Genomic DNA, 18,013 nt, shown 5'->3' with positions numbered 1-18,013 from the left:
CTTGAATTTCATTTCCACGCTCTAAGGCCGCAATAGTCCTTTCGTTCATCACACCTGTTGAAACTAATATTTCCTTCGTTTCCGCCAATAATGTCGCCACTGTAGCAATGCTCGAGTCCGGAACCGAACGAAATGCAGCAGCATCGACTAGTCCTTTAGCCAACGCATCGCCCAAGGACACCAGACCGGCACCAATGTCAACCTTGGATTTGGATCGTTGTTGTCGCTGGCTCTCCAAGTCATCCACCGCCTTGCGCTTGTCTGCTTGACCACTGTTTTCTGTTGGGAATGGAACATCATCTCCAAACTCGACGTCGCCTAATCCTCGCATGTCCCCAAACGCTGCAACCATGTCATCCCAGTAAACGGGATAGTCGATAGGGATGTCGGAGTCGTTCCCCGTCGCAGCTTCCTTGATGTGAATAGCCTTGTACTTGGCACGGATGTCGTACTCCTTGTTCTTCAACGACGTTGTTGTGACAGCGTTGTCTCCTCCAACAATAATGTTGAACTGCAGGCGCAGACGTTCCCACAAACTGCACTTCTTTTGATTTTAGTTGCACTTGCTAAAAGTCTCCTTGAAGCGGCCGTACCGGAGCTCGAGCAAAGTAACCACCATATCATCACTGTAAAAGGTCGGTGGCAACGTGACTTGAACCACCTGATCTGCACACGCGGCGGCTTCAACGCCGACAGTTCCATGCATGGCTTCTTGGAGGAGCCGGACTTGTTCCTGAAGGTCTTTTTTCGTGGGTGTCTTTGCCTTGAGCGTCTTGGTCGGACGAGTCATCTTCAAAAGTGGTGGTTTATCACGACGAATGTCGCCATTGGCGAATCTACGTCCAATCATGGGTCTCATTACTGGTCTATCATCCGGTGACAAAAAAATTTTGCCTTTTTCTTCTGACCAATAAGATTGGAGTTTAAATTTACCTCCGAGGACGACCCGGAGACGACGAGTACTTCGCACTCCTTTTCATCAATATATATAGTTTTACTTCGAACTGGGCCTTATACGTAACGTAGCGTAGATAGAGTGTAGAGCGACTCGCACCAAAGCGAGCGCTGTGGCGCGACGCCATCCTGCCCCACGGGGACTTCCTATCTTTTCCTCTCGTCGGGAAAAGCGGCAGGTAGGCCGTAGGCCGTGCCGCTCCCAGACGAGGCCTGTTCAACGACCAAGTACCTTAACTTGGAGTTTGTATCGCTCTCAAAATCTGAGAAAAATGAATTATAGCCAATGTAAACAGCCCAAAATGGGTGCAAAGGGCTTAGGTCGTCGTAGGAGCGGTCAATTAATGGGCTCTATTAATATGTAGTACTTAAGACTTACGGGACAGCATTGAATATTAATACCAACTTTGTATGCTATGGTTAATACAATATAATTGTTGAATTAAAAGCGTGGATGACATGTGGATGACATTTGGATGACAAGGGATGAAGTTGTGGGATGAAACCTAAAGTAGTGACCAAGCTTTACGTTGGCCCCGAGCGCCCGGGAGGCCGTCTGCGCAAGCGCGGCCGTACGAGAGCGCGGATCTAAGCTTCTCACTTCACCGAATGATCTATCTTTTCTTTTCGAAGTACTACAGAGTGCTGGACATAAAGGGTTAGTACACTTGATTTTTACTTGTATTTTTTTCAATATTTGTCCAATCGACACGCGTTAAGGATCAGCTTCATCCACTCAAAGAGACGAATAACGTGTAATAGATGTCCTTCCAGGTGGTTTATCTCCTTCCAGGTTCCTGTATGTATTGATATTTTGATGTAGACCATGGACAATAAATTTAACAGGATAACCTTGCGCGGCAATATATCCTCTAATTATTAATACCCTCTTTATTCTAATACATGTATTCAAAATTAGTTTTGGGAGGTTTATTGCGCGCGCGATTGTTTCAGTCGTGTGGGAACCAGTCACGTCATTCTACTCCTTTCAAAATGGATGTCACTCCACCGGCAAGGCCTCCTGGTCGACCACGTGTGAAGGAGGGCCCCAAGAAGCCTCCCAAGAAGTTTCGCAACGTGCACGTCTCGTTCAAGAAGAAGCAAGCTGTTATCGATAGTTTCGACGAGATGGGTATGGCAGCCACCCTCCTGAAGCACTTTCCTCACCTGCGGGGCCCTCCACTCGACACAACTCGAAAGAAGGTATACGCTTGGCTCAAGCACCGTGCTCACATTAAGGTTAAAGCAACAAATCCACGTACTTCTAAACACTTGTGTTCACGTGAGCTTGGGATGGCCACTACATTGCCCAAGGAGTCGGAAGAGCAGATCGCCGTGTGGGTCCACTCAATGCGCAAGGACGGGGTACCAGTGACCCCACAAATGATCCAAATCATGGGTTGGAGACGGCGATCGCCGTCGGCTTGGATGAAAGCGCGTTCGTTGCCAGTTGGTCGTGGCTCGAAGGCTTTAAAAGACGCTTTCGGCTCTCGTTGCGCGCGCGGACACGGCAAGGTCAAGACACACAAGGAGACGGCGACGCGGCGCTGGCAACTTTCTCGGCACGTGTAGCCCAGGTGGTCCGCGACAATGACATCGACGTGATCTATAATGCTGACCAGACGGGTGTGCACTATGAGTACCTACCGACCAAGACGCTCAGTGCTCGCGGCGACAACACGGTGTGGATCAAGTGTGGAGGCAAATCAAAGGACCGCGCAACGGCCATGGTTATGGCCGACTCGACCGGCAAGAAGTACCCCTTGTCTTGGTGTTGAAGACACCTGCTTCCAAGATCAAAGCGGTCGTGCAAGAAATCCTGACGCTTCGTCAAGGATTCGGCAAACAACTGTGGAAGGACGTCGAGCACCTACAGAATCGGTTCCAGTGTCGCATCTACGGGAACCCCACTGCGTGGTGGAACTCACTCATCGGGGTGGACTTCCTTCGTTACCACTTTGCTGAGCGCCCGGACCGTGCGACGAAGAAAGTGTTGTTGCTTTAGGACGACTTTTCTGCACATTTCACCGACGAGGTGGTTGCCTGTGCTGCGGAGTTAAATGTCGTGCTGGAGAAGATCCCTCCCCGGTTTACATGGATGTGCCAACCAGCAGACGTGGCCTGGATTCGGCCTATGAAGTCTCAACTACGGAAGATGTGGATCGACAGTATTCGGCGCCAAGTCAAGAATAGCAAGTCTCAGAACTCGACGTTCAAGCTGCAAGCTCCGAAACATCCTACACTGGTACAATGGATTACAGACGCGTGGTTTGGATTGTCGGAAGCCATCATCACCAACGGATTTGCGAAATGCAAGATTGTCCATCAAGATGAAGCAGTGGACGAAACTGTCGAAACTACGGTTCCTGCCGATATATTATCGGAACTCGTTGCGAATTCTGCTGTGGATGACACAATTGATCCGACGGACGATATAGAAAGTACTACTAATCATGAATTGTAATTCTGGTTTTAAAATGTATTGGAGTTTGTATTTACTGAACTGAAAATTAATACTGTAAATCTAGAATACCTGTATCTATAAATATATAGATGGACCTTTACTAGAATGACGTGCTTGTTGTATTTTCATTGTACTTGAATTTTGTATACCTGGAAGGAGATATTTATATTAACACCCAAATGTCGTTGGGCTGTGAAATATCACCTACCTGGAAGGACATCTATTACACGGTACGTTAATATGTTTATATTACAGGCACGTTGAATACGTGCTGAGTAATGTTAAAAAAGTTCGAACGATTGGTTTTTGGACTGGACAAAAAACATAGGTACACAGTCCATTTACGCGGTTGCAAGCTCTCATCGATCGTCCAGCTACCTGCGATAGACGTGTATGATAGCTCGAAATATGCATAGTCAATAACACTCATGCATGCATGCATTAGACATGGCACAAGGCGAGCGTTTAACCCTGCACGAGCGTGGGTCGATCATTGCCTTTCGCAAGGCAAAATGGCCCATTCGGAAGATTGCCGCCGAGCTCTTCTTGTCAAAGGGAGCCGTCGCCAACTTCAACAAGAACTCCGACACCTACGGAACGAAGCCCATTCCAGGACGGCCTCTCAAACTGGAAGCGCGTGACGTTTGTCGTGTGCTCCGAGAAGCATCAGAAGGAAGGAGTAGCTCGTCCAAGGTCCAACACGACCTTCACTGCGCGGACATTGCGTCGAGTGCTTCAGCGCTCCAAGCCCTTCATATACAAGAAGAGAAAGACCACCCCGCGTCTGACCAATGTCCACAAACAAGCGCGAGTCGACTGGGCCAAAGAGCATGTCGACTTTGGCCCAAAATGGGACAACGTGATCTTTTCAGATGAGAAACAATTCAACCTGGATGGTCCTGATGGCCTCCAGTATTACTGGCACGATCTTCGGAAGGAAGATCAGACGTTTTTGAGTCGCCAAAACGGCGGCGGCAGTGTGATGAGCTGGGGTGGATTTTCGTCCAAGGGCCGCACGTCACTCGCGATCCTTTTTGGCTGCCAAGACTCGTTTGCCTACTGTGACACCGTGGCTAACTTCATGGTTACCTTTGCCCATGCCGCTCATGTCGAGGATTTCTTGTTTCAACAAGATAATGCGAGCATCCACGCCAGCAAAGAGACCACCGCGTTTTTGGCTGACATTGGAGTCGACGTTTTGAGCTGGCCGTCGCTTTCTCCGGACCTCAAACCGATCGCGAACCTTTGGGGGTACTTAGCCCGTAAGGTCTATGCAAATGGGAGGTAATTCGCAACGGTTGCTGACCTGAAAGACGAGATTTTGCGTCAGTGGGACGCCATCGATCGATCGTACTTGTTAAAACTTGTAGCTTCCATGAAGTTTAGGTGCATCGATGTCCTGAGTGGACAAGGATGTTGTACTATTTACTGAGGTAAAATTTCACGAACGAAAGATCAAAACTTTGTGTTTGCCGTGAGTTTAAATATTCTGTACCTATGTTTTTTGTCCAGTCCAAAAACCAATCGTTCGAACTTTTTTAACATTACTCAGCACGTATACAACGTGCCTGTAATATAAACATACCAACGTATTCGTCTCTTTGATTGGATGAAGCTGATCCTTACCGCGTGTTGATTGGACAAATATTGAAAAAAATACAAGTAAAAATCAAGTGTACTAACCCTTTTTGTCCAGCACTGTAGTAACGTTAGGTTGGAAATCAGCTTCGCAAGTTCACGCGAAACACCGTGAGATCCTCCAACGTTGGTTGTACTAGGTCGTCAAATTTTATTCGAAGGTAAAGGTAATTTCGTATAATATAGACAGCTATAGTTGATCTTATATGACTCACGACGAAGTAAGCTTGGAGTACTTTTGGTCGTGACCAATTAATGGCATATTAGCAGTCTAAGCAACTACCTTGATTTTAGTATGTCGTGTCCTCCACGTAGGTGTATACTGCCTGGCGGGAATGACGGCTCGGAATGATGGTGATTCGAAATGCAAAGCACTTTTAAAAGTAAATGTCAAGCGTCACCCTTGCTACGTAGTAGCGCGCTCTTGCGTAACCAGCCTTGCATATTCAACTGTACGGACCTATGATAGTGACAAAATCTGGTGCTGGGATAAGGATATGACCATTGTTCCCACATAACGATATACGATGCCTGGACGATCTCAAAGTACTTGCAATGTGATGGCCGTTGTGATTTTGTTCCTGCGGGGTTAACCTGTTCGGCGGATGCTGCTGACAGTGAATTCAGCAAATTGGATCAGGGAGAAAAGGTATTGTTACAGTTAAACGTACTAGTACTACGTAATGTTAGTATTATTTTTGATTGCTCTAAGTCATTTTACCCCCGCCCAATAATGCAGCCAGACACTTGAAATGGCCTCAGTTTTGAAATTGCCATACGCTCGTCAGCACCTTGGTTGGAATGGACGTTCGAAGCAACGGCTGTCGTGTCCGCCGCCCTGCAGCTCCGAACAAGCGCCATTTACGAGTTTGCCCAAGCCAAGACTGCCAAAGTCCCCACCATAGTGCTGCATTGGGCTGGCTAGTGCGTTTCTAGTCAACGAAAGCGCCGACGTCCTAAGTGGAAGGCCTCGCATGTCGGCGGTCGTTACTATGTCGAAGTGCATGCCCCCAGCTCAGTCCATTACGTCGGTCGTGTTGGCTTCGCCCGGCGTGGCGGCAGTGTATCCTGGCGTGCTCAAGCGAAGAGGAGCTGTGAAAACTGTGCCTGCAATCCCGAGGCTCGGGGGCGCTGCTGGTCCAAGACGGACCCGTCGAAGTCGCCAACCTGTCACTATACCAAACCGGCTCTGGCCGCGTTCAACTGGATTGTTCGGATGTGGCGGTGGCAGGGTCGATCTAAACTGAAGTCGTGGGCTCGGGAGGCGTCGCGCTCGTTGTGGGCACCACTGCAACCGCCAGCCACTTGGGTGCCAAAGGCTGTGGGTCGGGGCACACGTACATCGCGGTGGCGTCGATTTGAATGTCCTCGACAACGTCAATGTGAACATGAGTGCGTCAGGCGGTGTGACCGTTGCCCCGAATGCCCTAAGTACCCCCCACTTGCTTAACCAGGTCGCGGGAGCTGGGTAGATCGAAATCAACACACTCAGCCAATGGAATGCCGCGACTATGGCTGGCTCTGGGCGCATCCAAGTGATCGGCACAGGCTCGACGGACCGTCACGACGTGACCATCACCGGGTCGGGATCGTAGTGACGTCGACGATCTCATGTCCACTGCTATGGCTCAAGTCAAGATCACCGGCAGTTGAAGCGTCTACTTGAGCCAGATGGATAACGTGGCGTCGCAGGTCGTAGGGTAGGGTTGAGCCCGACCTCTCACACTTGTGCACATGCAAGTGCCGTACCAAACGGAGGCCATGCCTGTCCCTACGCCAACGTCCATCGATGCTTCGGTAGGGAGCTACCGATAGCTACCTGGTATGTAGCTCAAGAAAGTGTTGCAATACAGTAGTCTTGGGTTCATAGACTGTACTTCGACGGTCGTGGCAACTTTTAGGTCACATAGGCTCGACAAGATTGATACTTATACCGGTAATTTGCTGAATTTTCCCAAAGAACACCGGTACGTCAAGAAAAGTAGTACACTTCATGATGAAGTCTTCAAGGACTTTGGTGGGTTAATAGTGTGAGTCTAGTTCTTGGTTGGTACCCTAAGTACGTACAGCCGCAACGGCAGCACTGTCAAGTGGAGCCAGCATTGAAACCACGTTGAATGCAGCAGTACGCATGGTTTCACGCGTTGGGAACTGCGCGCCCGCCCGCACGACGGAACTTCACGCAAAGTACCCCATTCCAATCCCCTCGGTGAGCGACGGCCCAATCCGTGTTGTTCCACCCACGTCATGTCTTTGTCCCCTGTGTAAAATCTGCACAAGATTCACTTGTCACCGACGACGACGGTGCTAAGCTTACGTGGAAACTGTACACATGTAGTAGTAGTTTGTACCGACGACAACGATCCCATTTGTCAACGTGCATTGCCAATCCTCTATCATCATCATCAGCATCATGCCCACAAGTCCTTGGTTCCGTCGGGAGTTTGATTCGCTCGCGGTCATCTCGCACCTCACGCTAGAGCTCGGCAACGTGTCGGTCTTTGCCGCTACCCAGCACAGCCCCATCAACACGACGTCGGTGGTGCTGCAGAGTGCCTCGTCCGGCGCCGCCGAAGCGTTTCGTGTGCACGAAGAAGGCCATACCCTTGTGCTCACGTGGGCGGACGGGTACGCCGTGGACCACGACTTCACTGTTGAAATCCACATGCCCCGCGAGTCACTGGACGTCGTGCTCTACTCGGGACCAGATACGGTGGCCATTCACCCCCACACGTTTCGCCGTTCGGTGGACGCCAACTTGACCATTGCGACGACGGGACCAGGGTCGCTGCTCGTCGACGACACGGACCTCCGCGCGGGCAGTTTGCACTTGCGCCAAGGTGGCGCGGGGCTGCTCCAGCTGTCGTGCCACGACATTGTGGTCGCGTACGACGTGGATGTGCAGACCATCGCGTCGGGTTCGACAGTGGTCGCGGCGTCGTCCAGTGTATCTGCTAGCCATGTGACCGTCGCGGGCGCGGCCGGCCACACGACGGTGGATGTGCAAGGGCCAGTCAAGGTCACGGATTTTATCGATCTCCACGGCACGAAAAGTGGCCACGTGGACGTCCGTGCCCATGCGATGACGTCACATCACGTTGCGTTGACGACCTCGGGGTACGGGAGTGTGGCAGTGGACGCTACCGCGCAGCTGGACGCTGGCTCCGTCGTCGTGCAAGTGCAAGGTTCGTTGCCCTTAAGTGTACACCTGCATAGGTTGTTGATTCGGACTTGGTAGGACATGGCAGCGTGCGTTGTACTGGCGCAGAGGGCACGTGCAACGCTCTGGACATCAACGTGGGCAGCACTGGAAGTGCACGCATCAACGTGGCCGCGATCACGTGCAGCGTCGCCATGGATGGCAAGGGCAGCGTGTACTTGCGACACGGTCAGGCCGTGCAAGACGAGAAAATCGCTGGCGGAGGCGAGCTCAAGACGTTCGACGAAAGTGCCGAGGATGCGCCGCCTCGTCATGCCATCGTGAAGCTGGTGCCGTTGTCCCGCCCAACCCCGCAACCGGAGGATTGAGTACAGGACCACGACACCTAATCTGAAATCACGTAAGTATATAATGTATATAGCTTACAGAATCAAGCGGCACGGTTTAAAAGCAAACCTCACAGCTCCTTCCTGTACAATACCACAGTACAGTGTAGCTGGTGTGCACTTGATCAGCCCTTGTGTAAAACAACTAACGTTACATATATGATGGTGTGGCTCACCCACAATATCCTATTCATTCCGACTCACAAAAGACAAACACCAGCATAAGAGCATCTCCACCGGTTGGGACTTTTGACCAGGCTTTATACGGATAGTGTTCGGATAAATGAGAGGCTTATGCTGATTCCACCGATAAGTTTCATTTTCCCCACCCGTCAGACTTTTATGCGCGGAACGAACAGGAACTGTGAAAGTGATAATGAGTGCATTTACATCAACTAACCGTTTCCGCAACTCGTCGCATTCTATTATAGAGCGAACTCGTTAACCTTTATAGCATAGGGGGTGCGCTAGTAGTAATACGAGCCTACGATGACGCGAAACTCGTGAGATTTCGCATTACCTACTGCTACGTGGAGCTTCATTACAGTATACTGGTAGAGATTAAGCGTACTGCCAACATCATTGTGATGACACTGGCATAAAAGAGAGAACTAGGTCACCAGTGTCGAGGGAAAAGTGCAACAACCACGCGCCGGGCGCGGCAGACGCGAAAAGCAGCCACGGCGTGGACAGGGCTAACCCCGCCAGCGCCAACAAGAATGTGATCGAGTACCTGCGTTTGAGCATGGTCAGCGGGTCCGACTCGGTTGGTCCGGGCTCGGTCACGCACAAGATGCCGATGGAGGACACAAACGACACGGGTGACTCGATGGCACCTTCCTTGTCGAGGGAAGTGGCGCCGATGATCTCAATCGCGACGCTCTCAAAGAAACACGTCGGCGGTGCCCCCGAAGTAGTCGACGACCATGTCCCCAACCAAGTCGGCAATCACCGACGGGTTGCGCGGGTCGTGTTCGGGGATGCCCTGCTCGACCTTGCCGACGAGATCGGCGCCGATCTCGTTGGCGTGAACGCGGCATGCAGCAGCACGTGTTGAATGCTCACGCCCGCCACGAACAACGTGACATTGAGGACGGCGGAAAACGCGCCGCCGCGGAAGCTGTTGAGCAGCGCCTCGCCGTACGAACGATGGCGGCGCTCTCCTCCATCAAGGTGTGCCTTCGTTGGCCATCAGTGTAAATTGAATGGGAATTATTATAAAGATTGCATGCTGTACTTTATTTGACTATGTTGAGCAGTACTTTTGTATATTAATTTAGATTAAAATACTTCCGGATAGCATAGGTCTGGTGGGTGATATCTTGACGAAAATGTCCTATGATAGGGATTTTTGGGGCTGAACTTATGTTTGGCGCTCTCTTGGGTTCAAAATTAGTCGCTCTGATTGGACCATTCGAAAGCCACTGTCAAAACCCCCGATTTGGTCCAACTTCGAGCGGGAAATTCAGCGAAATGAAGTCGCTGTGATGATTTCAATACATCAATAAAATACTTTATATAAAACAAACACTCAGAATGACAGACATTCAGGAATGACCGTCAAATAGCGCAACCTGACGAACAGCGAGCGCGAGGCCATACTCCGTGAAGTGCTCCTGCACAGCAACAGCAGCTACTTGGTCAGGCTTCCCAATGGCCTCAGTCAAACACTCGCAGCCAAGTACAACTGCCACCCCGCCACGGTACGACGCGTGATTGGTCCTGAGACATGAATTTTGATTGTTATGATTGGACAGTTGTATCGTTACACCTTTATAAATGCATGATCATTATAGGATCTTGGAGTGTTTTGTATTTTTATACGAGGAGGTATACTTTATTTTTCTGAGTGCGCACTTATAGTGACACGGAGGGAGTACAGTAAAGGCCTTATTTACCAGTAGTGATCATAGAATAACTTTCCACAAGGGAATTCGCCCATGAAATGATCCAACAATTCTAGTCCAGTAAAATGAATTGAAAATGGGCAATATCCAATCAAAACGCTCCCCAACTCTTACTTTTCAAAAGACCCCATTTCGTCCCATTTTTGACAACCCATCACCGGGCCAAACTACTGGCTGAAATTAAACCCCTCACCAGCCAATTATTGATCCTACGCTCTCTGAGGTTGAATATTGAGGGCCGACACGAACACAGATAACCACAGTGCGGGAGCGCAGTCACCAGCTCATACGTGTAGGCGACTGGCGATACTGAAGTAGTGACTAGAGATCTCACGGTCGACCCCGTTGGGTGTTAAGCGCAACGACGGAGCTCGGCTTGGACCTTAACCACGGGAGCCAGTGAAAGCCCTTGGTTCAATACTACGTTGTCCAATCACTTTGCATTTTCAGGACACGATTTATGTCCAATCAATCATGGCCGTAAAATGGCAACAAAATGGGAGAAATACTGTATTTTGTCACCCCGTTATTCGCGATTTTCGAATTCTACTTGGAACAGGCTGTTCCAAGTCCCACAGATATTAATATCCTAAAATTATTAATTACTTCGAAGTACTTAACTGTGAGTACTCATCATGGACAGGATGCATGCTTGTCAAGGATACTGTGCCACAGATGTTGAAGACGACACAGAGGTACTGTACCGTATTCCCCATCTACCTGTACCCAAGCATTTTCTTACCCAATACTTTCACGCGCTGACGCCGTGGCTACTGTACGTAGCCAACTGCACTCGTTGGAACATGCAGAGGTGCACACTGAAATTTCCAGTGGGTGCACCAAAATGTCTCACTGGATCGTTTCGTTCGGTAACTACAGTATGGGAAAATGTTCAATAAATCTGGATACCGTTCGGCAGGGACTGAAAACCGTTCATATTTATTGAACGTTTTTCAGGGTTAGTCGTTTCGTTCTACAGATGCACGGGGATGCAGTGGGATAAATTCGGTGATTGGGTATACTGTACAGTATCCTCAAGAATGTTAATCGTCCATCGGAGTGGGTTAATTGAGTTTTGGATTATCATTATTCCAATTACAGTACTGTAAGCATACTGGAGTACAGTACCAGTACTTCGGAATACTGTACTACGTAGTACTTATTTGCAAAATCACTGTAACGTTAATACAAACACAAACGTTATGGTATTTGTTGTGCTTTCAAGCTAAAACTGGTAAATGTAAATTTGGTGTTTTCAAATCGTCGAGACCTTGCTTCACGTGAAATATACACTTGTATTCTCTCTCTAAGAATCCTGTCTGATACAATGATGCCACAGTATTGCAGAATGTCCGTCTGACGAAGATATCGGATCGCATGTGATATTGTGCATTTCACCCAAATTTGGATTTGTGTCATTTCGCCAAATAGCATTCCAAATCAATTATCTCATTTAAGCTGGCACAAACTATAAAATACAACGATTAGTGTGTATGTGGTTTTGCCCAATGCGGTGGGGTGAAACGTTTGGATTGGCAGAAACTAGACATGGCGTGCCTTGGTTGACTTCAGGCGGTTCTTCAATCCATTCTCTTAGGACATTCGATTCTGCTGACGGCTCCACTTTCGAATCGATTTGACAATACGTATCTACCATCCGTTTCTCCATTACCGCGGGTGGCGTCGAGCATTTGTGGAAAGTACTTAGCGGCGAACGCTTGACGATGTATCCCTTTTGTACTCTCTGAAATAGAGAAGCACCGGATACACCTGCCATTTGATTGGTCATAATGTATTTATTTGATAAATTTCATTGGATACTGTGGTTTGTCGATTACTCCTAATTTTGAGTGCATTTTGAAGTCGAATTCCGGATGTACTAGATGCGAAATGAAATGTTTGTCTATTTTGAAACAACGTTTTTATCCGGATCTTCAAAATAACGACCATTGATTGGTCAGAGCGACACCCAAATATTCTCCGGCACAGATCAGAATTAATATTTCCATCGACATGCTTGCGCTCCTCTTTGTAGCCTTGGTCGCCGCCGTAGCCAGCTTGGCCGACGCCAAGGGCCGCCTGGACCCAACGCCGCTCTTCAAGGAAGACCACCCGAACGTCACGTACCTCACGGACCACAATTACAATCAACTTATCCGCGACGCCCCGTTGGATGGCAAACCGTGGTTGATCGACTTTTACCATCCATAGTACGTAGTTACTCTAGCTGACAGTCGCATGCCTTTCGTCACCACGTGAGGCAGTGACGCTGATACTTGAGGGTACGTGTAGCTGTCCCCATTGCAAGCAGTTTGTGCCCATCTTCACAGAGATCGCGGCGCATTACAAACCGCTCAACATCATCAATGTTGGCGCCATGAGCTGCATGGACTGGGAGCAATGCGCGGTCTACAAAATCAAGGGTTTCCCCACGCTGGGTCTGTGGAATTTTGACAACAACATGAACTTTGAAAACAAACGCGCCGTCGGCGAGCACACGAGGGACGAAGTGTTTGGTCTCGTAAGTAGTTGTCATAAATGCTTCACATCCATCGTCCTCCTGACGCGGACGAACGCGCTATCCCTGCATCGTTAGGTGGCGCAACTGTTCCGCGAACAAGTGTTCAATGCCACCGGGTCCTGGCCCGTCGAAGCCACAACGTCGTCGCCACCTGGCACGACCACCCTCCGTCCGTTGTGGGAAGAGTCGACACTCCCATCCAATGCGACCACCCGCGTGCTAGATGCGGCGTCGGCGTTTGTCTTTGGCATGCGCGAGAGCGTGTTCACGGGGCGCTCGACGCTGGAAGACATCGAGTTGGACGCGCTCAAGGAGTGGCTTCGCGTTGTGTCGCTCACGTTTCCAGGCGAGGCATACCGTCACCTGGTACACGCCCCACTTGTTGCTTAACCAGTTGAATCTCATATCACGTAGCTGGCCAACCTGTACAAGCAAGTCGCGCCCGTAGCCGTGCTCACCCAGGCCAAGTGGCGAGTGATTTTTCACGGCTGGCAAAACCACACTGCGATGATGCACAAAGAATACACCAAGTCGATTTACGACCCCGAAGAATGGGAGCTCTTGCCGACGTTGTTTGAAGGATATGGGACGGCGTATTACGCGTGCGAACTGTACACGTGTGGCCAGTGGACAATGTTCCACCTTATGACAATGATGGTTGGGCCGGGCGCAAGCGACGAGCTTGCGATGGCCGTCGTGACTGCCATTCGTCGGTTCGTCAAGAACTTTCTCACTTGTTTACCGTGTCGCAAGCATTTTCTCGCGTACAACACGCTGGAACTGGTCGAGAAGCTCGACAACGAGGTGAATAAACCCAAGGCGCTGTACATGTGGCTATGGACGATGCACAATGCTGTGAACAAACGCATTCGACATTTTCAATGGCCCAAGCCAGACAAGTGTCCAACGTGCGGCGTCGAAGGTGAGGGTTGGTTACTTGGGGATATATAATCGTCAGATACGCTGGATGCAAACCACCACAAGGAGCGTTTTATCTAAGAGGGTGTTTATGGCTTAGATAAGTGGCGCATGGAGCAAGTAGAGCACTGGATGAAGAAAACGTATGGCTTTGAATCGTTCAAACAACCCAAACCCGTGGTGACCACTACTACTACTCGACCCCCGACCACTACCACCACTACGTTGCCCCCCATCCAAGTCATGCAGACAGACGCGGACGACGCAAGTACTTCGACGGCCCCCGTGATTGGCCTCCACCACAAGGCGGAAGGGCAGCTCTTCACCCCCGATCTATCGTTTTTCGCCTTGTACTTGGTCCCCGTGGCAGTGTTCATCGTGTTCGTTGGTCTGCGCCGCATGCGCAGTGCGCCTCGGCAAGGCAACCACCTCCGAGACGTCTAACTTGGATGGGCGTTGTATAAGTTTAACATGGAGTTGCCAGGATCAATACAGAATACTATTAATAGTACTATTCATGGTGAATAGTAGGCTCATTGGGTTGCAATACAGCGTTTTCAAGAAATAATACCATGTAAGGTAACGCATCGAAATCTCGAACACTTTTTGCCGAAAATTTGACCTGTCCATTCAAGTTGATGTCCTGGAGAAACTAGACTACTCTGAGAAAATCTGAGGGTACCCAAAGAAAATATAATTCAAGCTCCATTTTAATGTGCCATTTCCAGCACAATTGAATGAGTTTCGCGATTTGGACGAAAATTATTATCACCCCATTCACGCCGAGATGGGAACTTCAAGAATTCCGAAATCGCGAACACTCAAATGTCTTGTGTTAAGTATGATGCTATAAAAATTTGCAAAATAACACCGCCAATTTTAATCTGGATGTTAAATTCAAAACGTCAATGAAAATCATTATATTCGACACCATTTTAATGACAGAATTCAATTAGATTGAATTTGATTGTGCCAACATGGAGTGGTGAATATAATCATAGCCAATAGAATTTGATCGGCCTCCAAGGGAAGTCATTAATTGGTCGTCAAAATTGACACTGTTCGCGATTTCGATGCTGTTCGGGATTTCGATGCGTTACCTTACAGTAAATGTATTAACAGTAAAGTACTTGAAGTATTATTGTAACGTAGGGGCCGTTTGGGAAGATGGAAGAAGTTATTACTGTACAAAACTTCTTTCTCAGGCCCCGTCTGGATACCACTTTTATTGAGAAATATCGCGATAATTTTGCAAAATATTCAAGAATATCAGCGACTTCAATTTGGCGTGTCTGCATGCCATTTCTGGACCAAGTTATATTCCATAAATTTATCAGAAATATCGTGAAAACCACAAGAAATAATATTCTACTCATGAGTAGAATATTTTGACGATATTGACAGTGCGCGTTGAATTGACAGGACATTTCGGAATGAGAAAGGCCATCGTGATTGCCTTCCTACGTCGATGGCTCAGGACATTTCGGAATGAGAAAGGCCATCGTGATTGCCTTCCTACGTCGCCGCCTGGCCAAAGAACTCTTCGCCAGACAGATGGAGTACCACTACCGGTACCTCGCCTTTGTCCACAAGTCACCAAAGAGGACGTCCATCCTCAGTGGTCCTCTCTGGGTGGACGAAGTCCTCTGCGGCTCTGCGCTATCCTCTGATTGGCTCTTCATTTCCGAACTTTCTTTAATTCTATGGCATCCAGACACACCACCCAAAATCATTCTTGGATCTTGAAACCCAAGAATTTCCTGCAATGTCGAAAAATGTTTTTTATTCAATATTCCAATATCCCATAATATGGTGGTGGCATCCAGACGGGCCCTAAACTGACTGTAAAACAATTTCAACGATTCTACATCCTACGTACGTACTGTAGTATGTATTAATACAGTACTACGTAGTAAGTACTATTAATAATACTACTTATTGTAACATTATCGAATATTAGTTCATCACATTACACTTGAAATGGTTATTGACGTGGTGCATATCTACCGGTGGTAGGGGCTTTCTAACAATTTGAACGAAAATGTGTCGTTGAAAAATCAACACCCCACTTGTGACACTGTACTGTAGGTGCTAATTACTACTTCAAGTAGTAGTTATTACTGTAATAGTATTGTCTAATCGATTCGAAACTGGAGCGCATTATTAAAGAATCGCCTAAGCCAATCATAACACGTTCTGGTGAATTGCTGCCAATCCAAACGCTTAATTCGCCCAGACCCTTCTCCTTGGGCAAAACCACGTACATCCCCAATCTTTATATTGCATAGTTTGTACAAGCTTAAATTAGATCAAATGGATTGGAATGCTACTATTTGGCGAAAGGACTCACAAGTCCAAAAGTGGGTGAAATGCACACTATAATATATTAAATCTGCTATAACCATTCCCATGACCTTGATAGAACCCACGACCAAATAGCCTGTGTTACTTTATAGTGAAAGTGCAAAACTAAATTTGCAAGGTATTCTGTCATGGCCAATCAGGGAGCGATATTTTAGATTTTTGAACCAATCCATGAGCACCATTGTTCCGTATAAACAACTGATTATCGGGATACTACCCATTTCCACAGCTTGGTGACACGACTCTCGGCTTATGTGGCGCACTTTTTCGGTGGGCCAAATTCGGTGATTGGATATAATTACGATGAGCATCGTTTTATTGGATGACCAAGTTTCATCAAGCGACTTGCCTAAGACAGGCACTTCTCCATCGATCGACACAACATCACTCTCCAACATTTACTCGTCACAACTCAGTAAGATCTAACTCTCCATTTAAGTCCTTGTGTGTTTGTTATAAGCCTTATATGAGTGAAGTAAGCGAACGTTTTTATGACAAATCGGGCCCCTGTCATTTTGACAATATTTCATGCATTTTTCTTGCCCAAAATTGAAATAATTCACTGTCAGTGCAATTTGAAGGAAAACCATGGTATTCTACTACCGTATTTTACGACTCAATGTTGAGTGTGGTACACCGTTTGGCAATCTCTAAAATTTTGATTTGCTCCATTGGTGATCGCACCAGATATACATACCCTTTTATATATTATATCCACGTAGTGGCGCGATATTTGAAAATAACAATTTGAACGAAGGGTTTTGAAATCTGAAACACCACACCCACCCACAGAAAATTTGACGACATGCCTCGACCCACGCGGCGCAAGCCCAAAGTGTACAAATACTCGAGGTACACGTACGAGCAGAAGCATGTTATCTTGTAATACCGGGACTCCCACACTGCGGCGGAAACCATCGACCGCTTCTTCTCCAGCGTGGCAGCTTATGCTGAGTCCATCAACGTCGAGTTGATCAAGGTGTCAGATGTATCACAAACTTTAGGATACAATTAGGAGTGTCTACTTGTTTTGACGAATTATCGTTTGTAACGAAATACCTTAAAACGTTATTGAATTCGGCCATTCATGCTCCATTTCGTCCGATTCGGTTTTACTCGATGGAAAACGCATACAAGTCGCGAAAACACATACTCCCCACAACGCATTCGAATTGCCAATCAAAGTTAAAAACATCGGAACAGAAACTGGCTACGCGCAACGGAGTACCACACTCAACATTGAGTCGTAAAGTACGGTACTTCCAGTTAAAAAAGCAGTTTAAGATAACTTCATGTTGTGGTGGGCGACTTAATCCAAGTCCCGCCATGACACAGGTGGTCCTCAACCGAGGCCACCGGGTGCCGACCTTGGCGAACCGACACGAAAAGGCATAGTATTACTAGTATTATTACTAGTATTACTAGGACGTAGAAAACAGAACACCTGTCCCAGCCAACTGCCAGAATCTCACTCTTGGTTCTGCAACGCCGTGGTGCCGTGGTAACATCAAGTCAATCAAGTGTGTGGTTTGCAGGGAGTCGGCACTCCCCCATTTGGTTGTTTGTGTTGGCACTGGCGTGGGAAACAACAAAAAGTATACTTTAGTTCCAGTGACCTACGGAACTGAGAGCAATGGCGAAGAACTCAAAAGATCGCGCCCAGAAGCCGAAGGCCGCGGTAACGACGCCAGCAGCTGCGAG

General features: G+C 48.2%; 5 protein-coding genes across 5 annotated transcripts; 3 read left to right on the top strand and 2 right to left on the bottom strand.

The window, feature by feature from the left end:
• Positions 1 to 48: 48 nt before the first annotated feature.
• Positions 49 to 790, bottom strand: H257_06967 (hypothetical protein; the record flags this gene model as incomplete). The annotated part of the gene is made up of 3 exons (XM_009832364.1): positions 49 to 63; positions 125 to 536; positions 594 to 790. 3 exons carry the CDS (start codon positions 788 to 790, stop codon positions 49 to 51), a joined length of 624 nt encoding a protein of 207 aa, XP_009830666.1.
• A 1,157-nt stretch (positions 791 to 1,947) lies between these two features.
• H257_06966 (hypothetical protein) lies at positions 1,948 to 4,706 on the top strand (the record flags this gene model as incomplete). The annotated part of the gene is made up of 6 exons (XM_009832363.1): positions 1,948 to 2,319; positions 2,361 to 2,684; positions 2,735 to 2,944; positions 3,011 to 3,395; positions 3,864 to 3,979; positions 4,032 to 4,706. The coding sequence occupies 6 exons, from the start codon at positions 1,948 to 1,950 to the stop codon at positions 4,704 to 4,706; spliced, it is 2,082 nt and encodes a 693-aa protein (XP_009830665.1).
• Positions 4,707 to 5,692: 986 nt separating this feature from the next.
• H257_06965 (hypothetical protein) lies at positions 5,693 to 6,902 on the bottom strand. The gene has a single exon (XM_009832362.1). It carries the CDS (start codon positions 6,585 to 6,587, stop codon positions 6,072 to 6,074), a length of 516 nt encoding a protein of 171 aa, XP_009830664.1. The 5' UTR covers positions 6,588 to 6,902; the 3' UTR covers positions 5,693 to 6,071.
• A 408-nt stretch (positions 6,903 to 7,310) lies between these two features.
• H257_06964 (hypothetical protein) lies at positions 7,311 to 8,795 on the top strand. Its single transcript, XM_009832361.1, has 2 exons — positions 7,311 to 8,241; positions 8,295 to 8,795. Exons 1-2 carry the CDS (start codon positions 7,470 to 7,472, stop codon positions 8,582 to 8,584), a joined length of 1,062 nt encoding a protein of 353 aa, XP_009830663.1. The 5' UTR covers positions 7,311 to 7,469; the 3' UTR covers positions 8,585 to 8,795.
• A 3,705-nt stretch (positions 8,796 to 12,500) lies between these two features.
• Positions 12,501 to 14,489, top strand: H257_06963 (hypothetical protein). Its single transcript, XM_009832360.1, has 5 exons — positions 12,501 to 12,719; positions 12,802 to 13,030; positions 13,106 to 13,396; positions 13,445 to 13,952; positions 14,049 to 14,489. The coding sequence occupies exons 1-5, from the start codon at positions 12,523 to 12,525 to the stop codon at positions 14,390 to 14,392; spliced, it is 1,569 nt and encodes a 522-aa protein (XP_009830662.1). The 5' UTR covers positions 12,501 to 12,522; the 3' UTR covers positions 14,393 to 14,489.
• The last annotated feature ends 3,524 nt before the right edge of the window (positions 14,490 to 18,013 follow it).

This window comes from Aphanomyces astaci (assembly GCF_000520075.1).
Source record: "Aphanomyces astaci strain APO3 unplaced genomic scaffold supercont1.14, whole genome shotgun sequence".
NCBI classification, from domain to species: domain Eukaryota; phylum Oomycota; class Saprolegniomycetes; order Saprolegniales; family Verrucalvaceae; genus Aphanomyces; species Aphanomyces astaci.
Note: the sequence above shows the minus strand (reverse complement) of the source record. Positions and strands in the feature narration are given on the sequence as shown.

Excerpts from the sequence above, each read along its gene's own strand:
- H257_06965 (XM_009832362.1), bottom strand. The coding sequence starts at position 6,587 with ATGCGCCCAGAGCCAGCCATAGTCGCGGCATTCCATTGGCTGAGTGTG.
- H257_06964 (XM_009832361.1), top strand. The coding sequence starts at position 7,470 with ATGCCCACAAGTCCTTGGTTCCGTCGGGAGTTTGATTCGCTCGCGGTC. Across the intron at positions 8,242-8,294 it reads CGTCGTCGTGCAAGTGCAAG|GACATGGCAGCGTGCGTTGT; the intron begins GTTCGTTGCCCT and ends CGGACTTGGTAG.
- H257_06963 (XM_009832360.1), top strand. The coding sequence starts at position 12,523 with ATGCTTGCGCTCCTCTTTGTAGCCTTGGTCGCCGCCGTAGCCAGCTTG. Across the intron at positions 13,031-13,105 it reads GGGACGAAGTGTTTGGTCTC|GTGGCGCAACTGTTCCGCGA; the intron begins GTAAGTAGTTGT and ends CTGCATCGTTAG. Across the intron at positions 13,953-14,048 it reads TCCAACGTGCGGCGTCGAAG|ATAAGTGGCGCATGGAGCAA; the intron begins GTGAGGGTTGGT and ends TTTATGGCTTAG.